The sequence below is a fragment of the Polypterus senegalus genome, chromosome 10 (genome assembly GCF_016835505.1).
Source record: "Polypterus senegalus isolate Bchr_013 chromosome 10, ASM1683550v1, whole genome shotgun sequence".
Taxonomy (NCBI): Eukaryota; Metazoa; Chordata; class Cladistia; order Polypteriformes; family Polypteridae; genus Polypterus; species Polypterus senegalus.
Genome location: NC_053163.1, coordinates 106,434,318 through 106,449,649, shown reverse-complemented (window position 1 = coordinate 106,449,649; position 15,332 = coordinate 106,434,318). Strand labels below are relative to the sequence as shown.

Here is a 15,332-nt window from a genome sequence, read left to right as displayed (position 1 = left end):
TCCTCCGGATATCAAGAGTGAGCCTGATATGGCAGTGCAATATGTGACAAAGAGAAAGGAAAAGGTAGGTGCTATCTCCGGGCATGGAAACAACTCAGTAAGTGACAGTTCTTTGATCAATGGTGATCACCGCAATAGACATGTTAATGGGGGTACGGTTGGAATGATAAAGGAAATGGGTACCTGAACAATGTAAAGTAAGTCTAAAATACCTACACCATAACTATAATCGTAATAAATGAACAATAAAACAGCGGAGAAGCCGTGGATTAAATTAAAAGGCTGTAGTTATCAGCAGGGAGATGCGAATCCCGTGGCGTAGCAAGGAAGGGAATGTAGAGACTGGAGCGACGGACGGCCTTATATAGGCAGGCAGCCAACAATGTGGGAGGCGTTGGGATGGGGGACCCAACGGCGCCTCACATGGTGACCGAGCTGCAGGCTATGGACGTATATATGTATGTAAGTAGGATTCAGTTAGCATTGGGAACCCACATACCAAATTTCTCGAAGATGGGCCCATAAGTAACAAAGACCGTTGAAAAGTTCAATATGGTGTCCGACAGTGGCATCATACCACCGAAATAAGTACGCACATTGGTTTTGGTTAGCACAGGGAAGCCGCCTACCAAATTTCGTGAAGATGGGGCCATAAATAAGAAAGTTCAACATGGCGGACGTTGTCGACCTTTATGACCGTTACGCGTAGAATTTCGAAATGAAACCTGCTTAACTTTTGTAAGTAAGCTGTAAGGAATGAGTCTGCCAAATTTCAGCCTTCTACCTACACGGGAAGTTGGAGAATTAGTGACATTGTAAACTTCAATATGGCGGCCGACAGTGGCATCATACCACTGAAATAAGTATGTACATCGGTTTTGGTTAGCGCAGGGAAGCTACCTAACAAATTTCGTGAAGATGGGGTCAGCCTTCTACCTACATGGGAAGTTAGAGAATTAGTGACGTTGGAAAGTTCAATATGGTGGCCGACAGTGGCGTCATACCATCGAAATAAGTACGTACATCGAGTATAGATTCTATAGTACAAAGGGATTTTTAATCCAAAGTACATGTGTCAAGGTCGGAGTCCACTTTGTCTCTATTGGGAAATTCATTTGCTTGTGTGTTACAGTTGAACTACAAACATATCGGATACAAGAAAGAGAAAATAAAAAACGTAATGCAGGAAAAATGCTGGTTTATATACATTTTACAGTAGGTTACAGCTCTTTTTTGGCAGCCTAATTGCTGAAGGTCCGGAAGATCTTGTATCCGATTTTTATTCTGCATTTCAAAACACGGGGACTACCCATTGTCTATTGTCTGTTGAAAAAAACCTTCTGAAAAAGAATACATTAGCAGGCCCTTGCAGCATGTAAGGTTTCAGAACCTGTACTATCCACAAGTTTTATCTGCTTTTTGCGTATTTAAACAGTGATTTAACATCATTGACAGTTATTTCATTGTTTGCTTTGCTGTGGATGGTCATTGTTCTAAAATAAAATCCTTTGCATCAATCCAGCAGTTTACTGTCAATAATCGTGCAGTGTCTTTCAAAGTCATAGTCTGTTATGGTTTGTAATCTTTTCTGTGCTTTCTTGGCATCATTATTAAATGCATCTAGACTCACTGTTTCAAAAAAATCTTGTCTACATTGACAGCTGTATATTACCATGTTTGTACCATTTAATATGTGATAATAGTTTATTATGAAATTTCTAATTACAGCTTATTTTGTAATGTATGTATCATTACATGTTTAATACTAGTTAGTTTGCATAGTCTACCAGTATTTTTCAGAAAACTCTTTTTCAGGTGTCTGGAGAAGTAAAGACAGTTCTGAATAATGGTAAACCAGATCCTGATGCAGATTATTCAACACTTCTGAAAACTCTTGATTGGGAATATTTAGTCATTCAGCAAGTCTCTCACTTTTTTCAGAAAATCAAAACAGGTAAACAAGCTAATTATTTAAAATAAATGTGTTTTGTTACTTTGAAAATCATTTTGTGCCACATTTGATAGTGTCTATTATTTATTTAAATGCATTGAATTTTATACCTCAATGATTACATTAAAAAGATTGCTTACAATTTATTAAGGTATGGTAATGGCTAAAACTTTCTCTTGCGTATTTTATAAAAGAGCAAATTATATACTTCAGAGAATTTTAAATGTAAATTAATCTAAACCCAAATTAATCAATTGGAATCAAAATCTATTGGCATTATGGTCTTCCAGAAGTGAAATGCTCATCCCTGTTTTCCCCACTGTATGAGAATTTCAGCAGTACCTTTTAATTGACTTACACTGCCTTCAAAGTTTTGGTCAAATGCACTGAAGGACTGTAATGTGTGAGCCACTTTGAACATAGTGTGCAGTATGTTAGTTGAGAAAATACCACAAGATCACTAATTATGTGGAAGACAAAAAGTAAATGTTTAAAAATAATATGTTTCAGTGTTGCAAGAAGCCCTATTTCATTCCTTTAAAGGTATAAGTTCTATCTTGGTCTCATCAGACCAGAGAATCTTATTTCTCACCATCTCAGAGTCCTTCAGGTGTCTTTTAGCAAACTCCAAGATAGAACTTTTTGGCCTTAATTCTAAGCAGTATGTGTGGAGACAACCAGGCACTGCTCATCACTTGTCCAATACAGTCCCCACAGTGAAGCATGACGGTGGCAGCATCATGGTGCTGAAGACTCATGGCTGTATTAGCTCAAAAGGGTTACTTCTACTAAATACTGAGCAAAGGGTCTGAATACTTAGGACCATGTGATATTTCAGTTTTTCTTTTTTAATAAATCTGCAACAATTTCAAAAATTATTTTTTTTGTCTGTCAATATGGGGTTCTGTGTGTACGTTAATGAGGGAAAAAATTAATTTAAATGATTTTAGCAAATGGTTGCAATATAACAAAGAGTGAAAAATTGAAGGGGGTCTGAATACTTTCCGTACCCACTGTATCTATCTCCAATAAATTACTTAAAGCTGACTTTTCTAAGTTTAATTTCATGTATATGCAGTACTTACATTTTTTTCTTCTTCTTTACATTTGTTTCCAAGTTTCATAGATCCTTGTCAGATTTGCAGTCATGTTTTCATTTTTGTTGATCTACGAGGAGTAAGCTTGCAACTGTAACACAGAAATTTGAATTTATCAGCAAATCTGACCCAGAATAACCTATTTTAATGTGTTAAAAAATGGATTATATGATAAACGACCAATAGCTTAATAAGTTGTTGATGTGCTAAGAATGAATCTTAAATGTACCACCACATGCATCAGCTGTGTATAGAACAAGGGCTGTATGTCCCGTCACATACTGAGTCAAAAAACACTAAAATGTTGCATCCTTCGTGTGGTATGTGTGTATTTTCCCCCTGTATATGACTTTTTCTCCAGGTTAGAATGTTTTCCTGTCACAGCTTGTTGATGGTTATTGTAATGGTCAAATATATTGAATTTTCAAATAGTCACAAATGTCTAAAATATTAAATAGTAAATTGGACATTTACTTTCATTAAAAAAATCTAATTAACTTGATATATTCTTTGATTTTATAATCCACTAGAGGGCAGCATAGTTATAGCCTTCACCTGATGGCTTATTACTGCTGCGGCTGTCAGAGTTCTTATGTGTGCCACTTCTTCAGAAAGGTGAACGTAAATATTGCTGTTTAAAATTGGCATTTTATATATCAATACAGCTTGACAGTAATTTGAAAGTGAAGCACCTAGCAGAAGTTCTTGTCTTTTCACAGATGTCATTGTGATAACGGATTTGCAGAGCAAACAGTGCTCATCACAACTACAACTGTAAAGAATGTGCTTCCTAATAACTGTTAACGCAGAAAGGTTTCAGAAATAATCTATCCGTGATATACACAACTGGTAAGCGTACTCTTAATGCATGCCTGCTACATCCCTACCATCAGAGAGGATGTTGTCTACAGCATTACTCATTCTAAAAAGACCATGCTCTTGTCTTTCCTCCGGCCACCTTAAATTGTTAATTTTCTGAACAGAAACATAGATATATAGGCTAAAGAAGGACTTCTTGTTAAGTCGATAGCAGTTATGCAGTATGCTTAAAATATTCCTAAAATGTTATTAGAATATATATCAAACACTTGTGTTGCAGTTTACTGTAAATTAAATTTACCATAACTGTAGCCTGTTAGTCAGAAGTGTTCAATGAAACGGTTGTTAACTTACTTTTTGATTTTGAAAAATGGTAAAGTAGCATCATAGTTATGTGGCAATGGGTTGTCACCAGGGGCCTCATGCAAAACGCCATGCGTAGAATTCGCACTATAACATGACGTAAGCACAAAAGCCGAATTGTGCTTACGCACTGAAAAATCCAGATGCAGAAATCTGTGCATACTCCACCTTTCCAGTTCTTCCGCTCCATAAATCCCGGTCAGCGTGAAAAGTAATGCTCGTGCATGCGCATGCTGTCCCGACCAAACTCCTCCCAGAATTATGCCTCTTTGAATATGCAAATCAATATAAATAGCCCTTAAGCTCAGCGTTCTGTGAAAAGACAATGGGAAAAGCACGGGGGAAAATATAAAAATTTCAGTGAATACCAAGTGGAGGCAAAGGAAAAACATACTATTTGTTGATTTAAACAGTGGAATAAACAACAAAAGGAAGTTGATCGAGTGACATAGCATGTCGGAGAAACTCGAAAGCTCAAGTTCACAAAGTCACATAGTGCCAAAATAAAAAAGAAGTCACAAATCAAACTCGCCGTGAAAAGGCGAGTTGTAGCCCCCCATCTGAGCTTATTAGGGTACAGACAAAAAAAAAATATGCACGCAGTGGAGAAAAAAGCACGAAATTTCAGCTTTAATCTCGAAATTTCCACTTTAATCACGTAGTTTATTTTGTCATTAAAGTAGAACATCATAAAACTTATTTACTAGTTTCTCAGATTCCATCGTAACTAAAGTAGTACGTTAAGTGCTTTGTTTTATATTTGATCTTCAATGTGCTCTATGTGTGTGAATCACTACATGATTCCGTTCTTTCCCTTTCTCCGACAGGACACAGAATCCATTACATTCGTGATATTACAGCTCTCTGAATAATTAAAATACTGAGATGTATACATGATATTTTCATGATGATTGGAATGAAAGCATGTTATTAAACATGGGAACACGATGGCGCAGTGATGGTTCATGTCTCACACAAGATGCTGTTGCGCCATGCACGACCTTTGATGAAACAATTTGTTGTAGCAGTACTGTCTCTTTCAAACGTACTAACCTCTAATTCCTGTTGTTACTTTTCTTTCCCCAAATACCCAATCGCCACACAATCAGCTCTGTAATAGACGTTAAACCATCTGTAGAATCTGTTTGAAGATTCTTCAAAACTTTTAAGGAACATTGAAATATCTTCATAGTATGTGTTTAATTATTCTATCCATATATCCTTCCAGTGTCGTGCCAGCCTCAGCAAATATACAGCGCGCAAGGCAGGAACGATACGTGAACTTGCTAGCGCTGTGGCACTGTGTCCTCATATGTTTAATTATTAACAATACAGATTATTTAAATGAGTAAAGTTTTATCTGTATAATCAACATATTTTGCTGCATTTCATCTTAAAAATGATATCGTCATCATATGTAAATACGCGCTTTATAAAGTGGCGCAGGTTGTGTAATATTATAACTGTAGTGCATGTTTACAGTGGGGTAATTGTACTTATAAGTACAAACAGTTCTACAAGGAGCAATTGATTGAGTGCATTTATAGTTCTTGGGCTGAAACTGTTTCTGCCGTGGCTTTGGCAGCATGTGCTTGATGCTGTATACCGATAATTCTCTTTCCGATCAGCTGCTGCTGTGATTCCCCACTCAGATACAGTGATATAAATACTCCGAGTGGTGCAGTGAGAGTAATATGGAAAAAGATGATCCGCTTTGGCAACCCTTAAAGGGAGCAGCTGAAAGAAGAAAAAGAAGAAGATGGTGCAGTGAGAGTAACAACGCTAAAGCAGTTATGATATTTGGAATACTATGTCTATTCCCTGGGCCATTATATTGTTGCTGGTAATCTACAAGCAGATGCATTACACTAATAAACAATATGCGGTTAGTTTCAGTGTATTTATAAAGCTGCATCAGAAATGTGATTCTAAGAAATAGAGGGTAACCACACAGGAGCAGTAGCACTGCTTTGACACTGGGTGCCACCTGTCTGCAAAACCGAGCGGAGAACTTGTGTACGACAGGGTATGAGGTACCGTGGAAAAGTGAGTGGCTTTACGCCAAGTGTAGGTTTTATACATCGCGATTTGAACGTGGAAACGTTCTTGCGCAACATTTCTGTGCCTACGCACCGTTTATGCATGAGGCCCCAGATATTTTTCAAATAATACCTTGAAAATTGAAATAATAGCCTTGCCTGACATGCCCATCTCTAATGAACCTGTTGGTTTATTTGGTGTCTACAATGGCATTGTGTGAGTAAGTTCAGACTTCTCGGAAAATTACACGATTACAATTGAAAAAGTGTTTTTGTTTTCTGTGTTGAACTTACTATTACCTGTGTTTTAAAATTATTTTCTTGTTGGAGCGCAAATTATTTATTAAAATCATTAGTCTAATAGAAAAAACCTTTTTCTTTCATTTGAAATGCAGCACCAGAACAGATTTTTAAACAAGGGCATTTGGTGCTGTGGAAAAATTGTTAATCTTGCTGCCTTAATGGTTGTTGCAAGATAGATGGTTAATTAAAAATATTTTTTATATTATAATTTGGAACTACAATAACTATGTTTTATCAGATTTAATATTGAACTTCATGATTTGTGCTGTATAGTATACTTAAATTGAATACACATTTTACTGTAAACTGACAATTTAAAAGCTAATGTTTCATTGTTTTAAAAATCCACAACCATGTGATATACAACAATGTTGTCCTCGTTGTTTTATAAATATCATTGTGTGTCGCTGTGTTTGAAATTTAGTGCACTTGTTTATTTTAATTCTCTTTAGGTGTAAGACCAATCACCCAGTTAAAACTGAAGCCAGAGACTGAAGCCCATTCATATTATATGCCTCTATTTAACAGTTTATCTCAAGGAAGAAGATTTTTATCAAGAGATAATCTGATGTATGGTCCTAAACTGTGCAATACTTTTTTGGCTAACACAATTACAAATGTAACACAGATTTTGGAGGACACTGTGACTTTTTGCCATGTACAGACATCTCTCGGGATTCCCAGAGAATGTGCTAAATGCTGGAAACCCTTGACATGTCAGCATAAACCACAAGAATCTGAACCATGTACTGTGGAAACCAACTTGCCTAACAAAGAAAAAACAAAGAGCCCTGTACAACCTCAAAAAGATTTACCTTTACAAGAACCTGATTGCTTAAAAGCAAGTAGCAACTTTATCAATGATAGTTTCTATAAAGCAGATCAAGACAACACAAGCCATCGCCAGTCACCAGATTCTTTACTGGATTCAAGCTTTCTTAATGAAACACCAATCAATTGCCAGAAACTTGACTCATTAGGCTTAATTTCATTTTTCAAAAATAAAAAATGGAGCTTAACATCAGACCTAAAGAGTCACGTATTTAACACAAATGTCTCTGAGTCACCAGGAAAGCTGACTACTGAAAATGAAGAAATTTCACCAGTTGGTTTTAAACATAATATGGATCCCTGTATCTTAACTCAGCAGAGTAAGGGACAGGATAATAATACCCCTTCAAACCAGAAATCTGCTTTTCCAGTGCTCTGTATTGAATCCAAAGCTGAAAACAACACAATTGTTTACCATTATCTAACTGCCACAAATACAGAATTATGGGATGTGTTTGAGTTGTTTCTTCAGAATAAAAATCATCCTGAAAATGGTACAGCTACTAATACTCTTCAGGATGTGGCATTGCCCATTGTAGATTGCAAAGTTGCCTGTAGCATGTCCCTCAGAGATCTACATTGCTTTCCTGAAATTCAAGGTCCTTTGTCCCATGACAGCAATTTTAGAAAGGATGATGCAGAAAGTTGTGCCTTTGATGATGTTCACCTGAAGAAAGATATTCCTGATTTTGTAATTAGGAGGTTTGCGGAAATGAAAGTCAAGGTTACTCATGTGGACAGCCCCAGCTGCTTCTTTATTCAGGATGTAGGCACGGTTTTTCAGGATCTATCTGCACAATTAAAGTGAGTTAAGTTTAAAGTGTTACTTTTCCTGGTGATCTGTCAGTATAAATATAAGAAATTTCTTTTTAAAAATGTAAATGTTTTTATCTGAAATAGAATCTAGAATGCTCATTTACATTGTCCAAAAGTCTAAGTTTAATAATTATGGAAAATTACAGTCAAAAAGCAGTATAAATGTATTTTAATGAGTTTCAAAATTTGCGTTTAAACTTATTGGCACCCAAACAATTTTAACTATACCCTTGGAAATGAAATTAAATATTCCCCTTTTTTAACCATCTTTTAATTTCTAAATTGTATTTTCACTTTCAGCTTGAAAAATGTTTACTATTTTGTTTAAAAGTCAAGAAAAAAGAACAATTTTATTTGGTCCCAGGTGCTAGTACTTAGTTGCACACTTTTGGATAGGACAGCCACCTGTAAATAATTATTGGTTGCATCAGTTAACTACCTTGTTCTCTCATCTGAAATTTGACCATGCTATTCATCCATCCATCCATTTTCCAACCCGTTGAACCCGAACACAGGGTCACGGGGATCTGCCCATGCTATTCAGCTGCACATTATTCTAGCTTTCCACTACTTAAAGGATGTGTACATCTTATTGCCATGTTCAGGTTTCACCATAGATTTGTTGTTGAAAAATTCCAACTTGAGGTTTTCACATTTGACCTGTTAATATAACCTGTATTCTTTCATATGGCTTCCTTATCATGAAGCAAAAACATCAAGTAACAGACACAGCACTGTGGAGAAGTAAGCAGGCACATTAGTTATGCTATCCTTGTCTTCTAACTTAAGAATAAAAAACTCGGTCACTGCTTACATATTGGCAGGTAAACAAAGATGTATGTGGTGATAACAGTTTGTCCTTTGGTTATCAAAGCAATCCGCATCAGGAAACGGGCGTCATTACAGGGCAACAGCTTAAAAGGTATTTAACTAATAGTTTAAAGGCAATTCTAATATAAAAGGATTTCAGAATAAATTCCAAATACTCTCACTCAGACAAATGTCGCGTGAATTTCATAACCATCAGCAAATACGAGCAAGCAAGTTTGCACTCATCATAGACAGATAATGAAAGGCAGTACATGACATAGTGCTATTCAAGGTAATATACAATGGCATTCTCATCAGAACTCTTTACTGGCTACTCCAGAACAGCCAGTTTATTTCTCAAACTATTTAAGTGTGTGTAATAGATATGCTATAGATCTTGATCCTAGATGAAGGTTTAACTCTATTGTTAAACTCTATTTAAGTGAAGACTCATTTTAAAATACTGAGTTAATTTGGTTCACTGAAGTGAAAGTGTACTTGTGTTTGAAGGCTTCATTTAGTCCTCTGCATTTGAAGACAGTTCATTTAATATGTTCATGTTTTTCAGAAACACAAAAAGAGGCTATTAGTAATGGATAGGTATCCTGGAAGTGTTTGGTCTGTTTTCTTGGTTTTTTTTTCTCCATACAGTAAAAAGAAAACAAAAACAGGAGGAGAATCACATCTGTTACATCAATTTAGAAACGTATGCATGTAAATTGTTAATTTAAAGATTTGTATCCTAAGGCTTGAAGTGTACCAAGACAAATGAATTACCGGGGTTCAGTTCTGGAATGAAATGCATCTTTATGATTAAAATTAGGATCTTGATAAAACTGTTTATTAATTCGTATTAAAAATGGTGTATGTTGATATTATTAAAAATTAATGCAAAAAGTCGCTCTTCATCCATCAAAGCCCCAGCCTTCAAGTCTCTAGCAAATGGAGATTAAATGCTATGTTTTCTGGCTATAACCGACTATTGGACAGGCAAATGCAGGCATATCAACAACAAATTAGCACAAATTGGCAAAAAGTTAAACTTTAGTGATGGAGTGGACTGTTGTCTTTGTTGTTACCGTCCCTGAATTGCGTCCTTATGCTCACTAAGAATTCTTTGGTTTGCGCCAAGTATGTCATAAACTTAATTGGTATGTCTATTCATAGCTGGCTGGTCTGGCACAGTCACAAAATCATTACAAACAGTGTAGAAGTTTTTGACACACGTGTTGAAATTAAAAGAAAGTTAACAATTTGTTGCTTTGATAAGTTATTTTGAAAAAAAATATACTGAGAACACAGCTTTTTTTCTGGCTTTAGTGACTTTAGTCTTCTAAATTCTTGAATATGGTAGAACTTTAGTTCATAAGCCATTTATATAGAAGTTTGGTTTTTTACTTTGTCTGAGGAACATTCAACCATGAAATGAATAAGCTGGCTAGAAAACAGATAAATTAAGTAACCCAAGTGCAGTGCCCATAACACAGACATGCCAGTTTAGGTAGTTCAAATTTTATTTGGCATATTTGCTTGACATTCAGTTTATTTTTATAGCACTCTTCACTGACTGTAGGTGCAAAACACTGTGAAGTGGTGTTTTTATGCATTAATAATTAATCTCCAGTAAATCTGACATGAAATACTATGTTCCTTTGCTCCAAATGACATGTATGAGACCAAATGCTTTTAAGTTTTTTTTTATATTTCAACCCAAAAAATGTCTAATTGAAGTGCCTTTTCTTTTTTTGCAGTAAGGAATGCAATGTATCTAATGCCCAACTCAAAGGTATACCTTACATTGGTTCCTTTGTTTGCGGCTGGTTTGCTAAAGATTCTCTTTGGTGTCGAGCTTCTGTGATTAAGATTTGTGGTCTTCAAGGAGGTAATGTACTCTGAATTTTTTGTATTTACTTAGTATAATATTGGTGCAGAGGGTGGTAATTTATATATGAAACCATGTGCGATATACAGTATGTGTTGCAAAGTGTAATTTGGAAGTTACTAGGATCTGTTTGTGAAATATTTATTTACAGTTTGTCAGATGTTGTGACTCAGGTTGAATAATTCATTGGTAAATTAATCTTGAACCTGCAGTTTTAACTATTTTGTAATAGTTTGCATATACAGGGTGGGCCATTTATATGGATACACCTTAATAAAATGGGAATGGTTGGTGATATTAATTTCCTGTTTGTGGCACATTAGTATATGTGAGGGGGGAAACTTTTCAAGATGGGTGGCGATCATGGTGGCCATTTGGAAGTCGGCCATTTTGGATCCAACTTTTGTTTTTTCAATAGGAAGAGGGTCATGTGACTCATCAAACTTATTGGGAATTTCACAAGAAAAACAATGGTGTGCTTGGTTTTAACGTAACTTTATTCTTTCATGAGTTATTTACAAGTTTCTGACCACTTATAAAATGTGTTCAATGTGCTGCCCATTGTGTTGGATTGTCAATGCAACCCTCTTCTCCCACTCTTCACATACTGATAGCAACACCGCAGGAGAAATGCTAGCACAGGCTTCCAGTATCCGTAGTTTCAGGTGCTGCACATCTCGTATCTTCACAGCATAGACAATTGCCTTCAGATGACCCCAAAGATAAAAGTCTAAGGGGGTCAGATCGGGAGACCTTGGGGGCCATTCAACTGGCCCACGACGACCAATCCACTTTCCAGGAAACTGTTCATCTAGGAATGCTCGGACCTGACACCCATAATGTGGTGGTGCACCATCTTGCTGGAAAAACTCAGGGAACGTGACAGCTTCAGTGCATAAAGAGGGAAACGCATCATCATGTAGCAATTTCGCATATCCAGTGGCCTTGAGGTTTCTATTGATGAAGAATGGCCCCACTATCTTTGTACCCCATATGCCACACCATACCATCAGTTTTTTTGTTCCAACAGTCTTGGAGGGATATATCCAATGTGGGTTAGTGTCAGACCAATAGCGGTGGTTTTGTTTGTTAACTTTACCATTCACATAAAAGTTTGCCTCATCACTGAACAAAATCTTCTGCTTAAACTGAGGGTCCTGTTCCAATTTTTGTTTTGCCCATTCTGCAAATTCAGTGCGCCAATCTGGGTCATCCTCGTTGAGATGCTGCAGTAGCTGGAGTTTGTTAGGGTGCCATTTGTGAGTAGCTAATATCCGCCGAAGGGATGTTTGACTAATGCCACTCTCCAGTGACATGCGGCGAGTGCTACGCTGTGGGCTCTTGCTGAATGAAGCTAGGAAAGCCACTGATGTTTCTTCATTAGTGACAGTTTTCATGCGTCCACATTTTGGCAAATCCAACACTGAACCAGTTTCACGAAACTTAGCAAGCAGTTTGCTAACTGTAGCATGGGAGGTGGGTGGTCTCGTAGGGTGTCTTGCATTGAAATCTGCAGCAATGACCCGGTTACTGCGTTCACCAGACATCAACACAATTTCTATCCGCTCCTCACGTGTTAACCTCTGCGACATCTCAATGGCTGTAAACAAAGAGAAACTTGTAAGTAACTCATGAAAGAATAAAGTTACATTAAAACCAAGCACACCATTGTTTTCTTGTGAAATTCCTAATAAGTTTGATGTGTCACATGAACCTCTTCCTATTGAAAAACAAAAGTTGGATCCAAAATGGCCGACTTCCAAATGGCCACCATGGTCACCACCCATCTTGAAAAGTTTCCCCCCTCACATATACTAATGTGCCACAAACAGGAAGTTAATATCACCAACCATTCCCATTTTATTAATGTGTATCCATATAAATGGCCCACCCTGTACTTTGATTCTGTGTGAGTCACATACATTCCAATAATATTTAAACTGTAATAAAAATTAAATCAGTAAATTCATTTGGCCTTGTTTATGTTTTTTTTTTTTAATTTTTATTTATTAATTTTATTACAATCAATACATAGCAATCAAGTTTTTACAAAAAAAGAATTATGTTAAGAACAGATCGATCCCCACCCTGAGAGAGAGAGCAAGCCAAACGTGTAAAATTTAAGGCTTGTAAAATACCTAAATTAATAAATTCTCTGTGCTTTATAAACTTATTTTAAAATATTACTGATTAGATCCTGCCATGTTTTGAAAAAAGTCTGTACAGATCCTCTAACTGAGTATTTGATTTTTCCAATTTTAAATAGTATAACACATCAGTTTCCCACTGACTTAAAAGAGGAGAGTTTGGGTTCTTCCAGTTTATCAGAATAAGTCTGCGTGCCAACAGTGTAGTGAATGCAATCACAATTTGTTTGTCTTCTCCACTTTAAGCCCTCTGGAAGAACCCCAAACACAGCTGTTAATGGGTTAGGAGGGATTGTGAGTCCAAGGCTGTCTGAGAGGTAATTAAAATTTTTGTCCAGAATAATGTTAATTTGGTGCAGGCCCAGAACATGTGACCCAGTGAGGCTGGGGCTTGGTTGCAACGTTCGCAGGTTGGATCATGCCCTGGAAACATTTTGGAGAGTTTTAGTCGAGACAGATGTGCTCGATATATAATTTTGAGTTGTATAATTGTATGCTTTGCATATGGAGCTCGAGTGAATTCTCTGCATTGCTACTTTCCACTCCTTTTCTGATATATTAATTGAGAGGTCATTTTCCCAGTGTCCTCTTGGATCTTTGAAAGGAAGGGATTGTAAAATGATTTTATATATTGTAGAGATGGAGTCTAATCCTTGAAATTGAGCAATATTTTTCCAGCGTGGATGAGGGTGCAAGATGAGGAAAATCTGGAAGGTTCTGTTTAACAAAGTTCCTGATTTGAAGATAGTGAAAGAAATGTGTAGCTGGAATGTTAAATTTGGAATGTAATTGTTCATAGGATGCAAAGACGTTGTCTATATAAAGATCTCTAAGCAAGTTAATTCCAAATTTTTCCAGATATTAAAACTGCATATGTTTGTGAAGGTTGAAAGAGGTGGTTCTCTTGCAGAGGTGCCACAGATAGAAGCTTCTCCGTCTTAAAATGCTTTCTACATTGGTTCCAGATTCTAAGTGAGTGGAGCACAATTGGGTTATTAGTATATTGCCGATAACGTGTGTTTATTGGAGCACAGAGCAGGAATACAAAGAAGTACTGCAGGATTTTACTTCTATTGCGGTCCAATGCCTGTGTATGTTCTTCTATTTGTGTCCAGGTTCTTATCGCTGTATATTTGCTGCCCAGTAATAAAACTGGAAGTTAGGTAGAGCCATGCCGCCTTCTGCCTTTTGTCTTTGTAGGGTCGCTCTTTGATGCGTGGATGTTTTGAATTCCAAATAAATGAGGTTATTGTTGAATCTAATTGCTTAAAGAATGATTTATTAATGTATATTGGATGTTTTGAAATAAAAAGGAGCTTAGGAAGAATATTCATCTTAACAGTGTTAATTCTTCCAGCTAGTGTGAGATGAAGGGTTGACCATCTATGCAAGACTTGTTTAATTTTTTCCATGCAGACGCAGAATTTTGTTGATAAAGAGCTTTATGTTTACTTGTGATGTTTACCCCGAGGTATTTAAACTGTTCTGCAATGATAAAAGGTAGGGTGTCTAATCTAATATTATATGCTTGAGAATTCACTGGAAAGAGTACACTTTTATTCAGATTAATTCTGAGACCAGAGATCTTTTGAAATTCTGTGAGTGCTGCTAAGACTGCAGGCACAGAATTTTCTGGGTCTGATATATACAGTACCATATCATCTGCATATAATGAGATTTTCTGTTCCAGTCCTTCTCTGCTAATCCCCTTTATCTGTTCAGTATTTCACAATGTATTGCCAGTGGTTCAATGGCAATTGCAAACAGCAGTGGTGACAAGGCGCATCCTTGTCTAGTGCCACGTTCTAGTTTAAAGTAGTCTGAGCAAATGTTGTTGATGCAAACTGAAGCTTCTGGGTTAGTATACAGTAATTTAATCCATGCACAAATGTTCAGGCCAAACCCAAACTTCTCCAATGTAGTAAAAAGGTATTTCCATTCAATCATGTCAAATGCTTTTTCTGCATCCAATGATAATAATATTTCTGGGGTGTTTGATTTAGTTGGTGAGTATATTACATTAAACAGCCGTCGAAGATTTGAAGATAAGTGTCGGCCCCTAATAAATCCAGTTTGGTCTTGTGATATTACGAGGGAGTACTTTCTCCATCCTTCTAGCTATGATTTTAGAGAGTATTTTAACGTCATTATTCAGAAGTGAAATTGGTCTGTATGATGCACATTGTAATAAGTCCTTATTTTGTTTTTGAAAAGTGATGATTAGTGCTTGGCGAAAAGTTTGAGGAAGAGTTTCGTTGTCTCTGGCTCCTGTAA

At 36.5% G+C, this 15,332-nt stretch overlaps 1 protein-coding gene across 2 annotated transcripts in view; it reads left to right on the top strand.

Annotated features, from left to right (window-relative positions):
- Positions 1-15,332, top strand: part of LOC120537394 — a 51,231-nt gene that overhangs the window by 11,601 nt on the left and 24,298 nt on the right. For both annotated transcript variants that reach the window (XM_039766301.1, XM_039766300.1), the window contains 3 exons: positions 1,816-1,954; positions 7,025-8,207; positions 10,781-10,911. In XM_039766301.1, the coding sequence (XP_039622235.1) occupies positions 1,816-1,954; positions 7,025-8,207; positions 10,781-10,911 (1,453 nt within the window). The remainder of the gene's footprint in view (positions 1-1,815; positions 1,955-7,024; positions 8,208-10,780; positions 10,912-15,332) is intronic.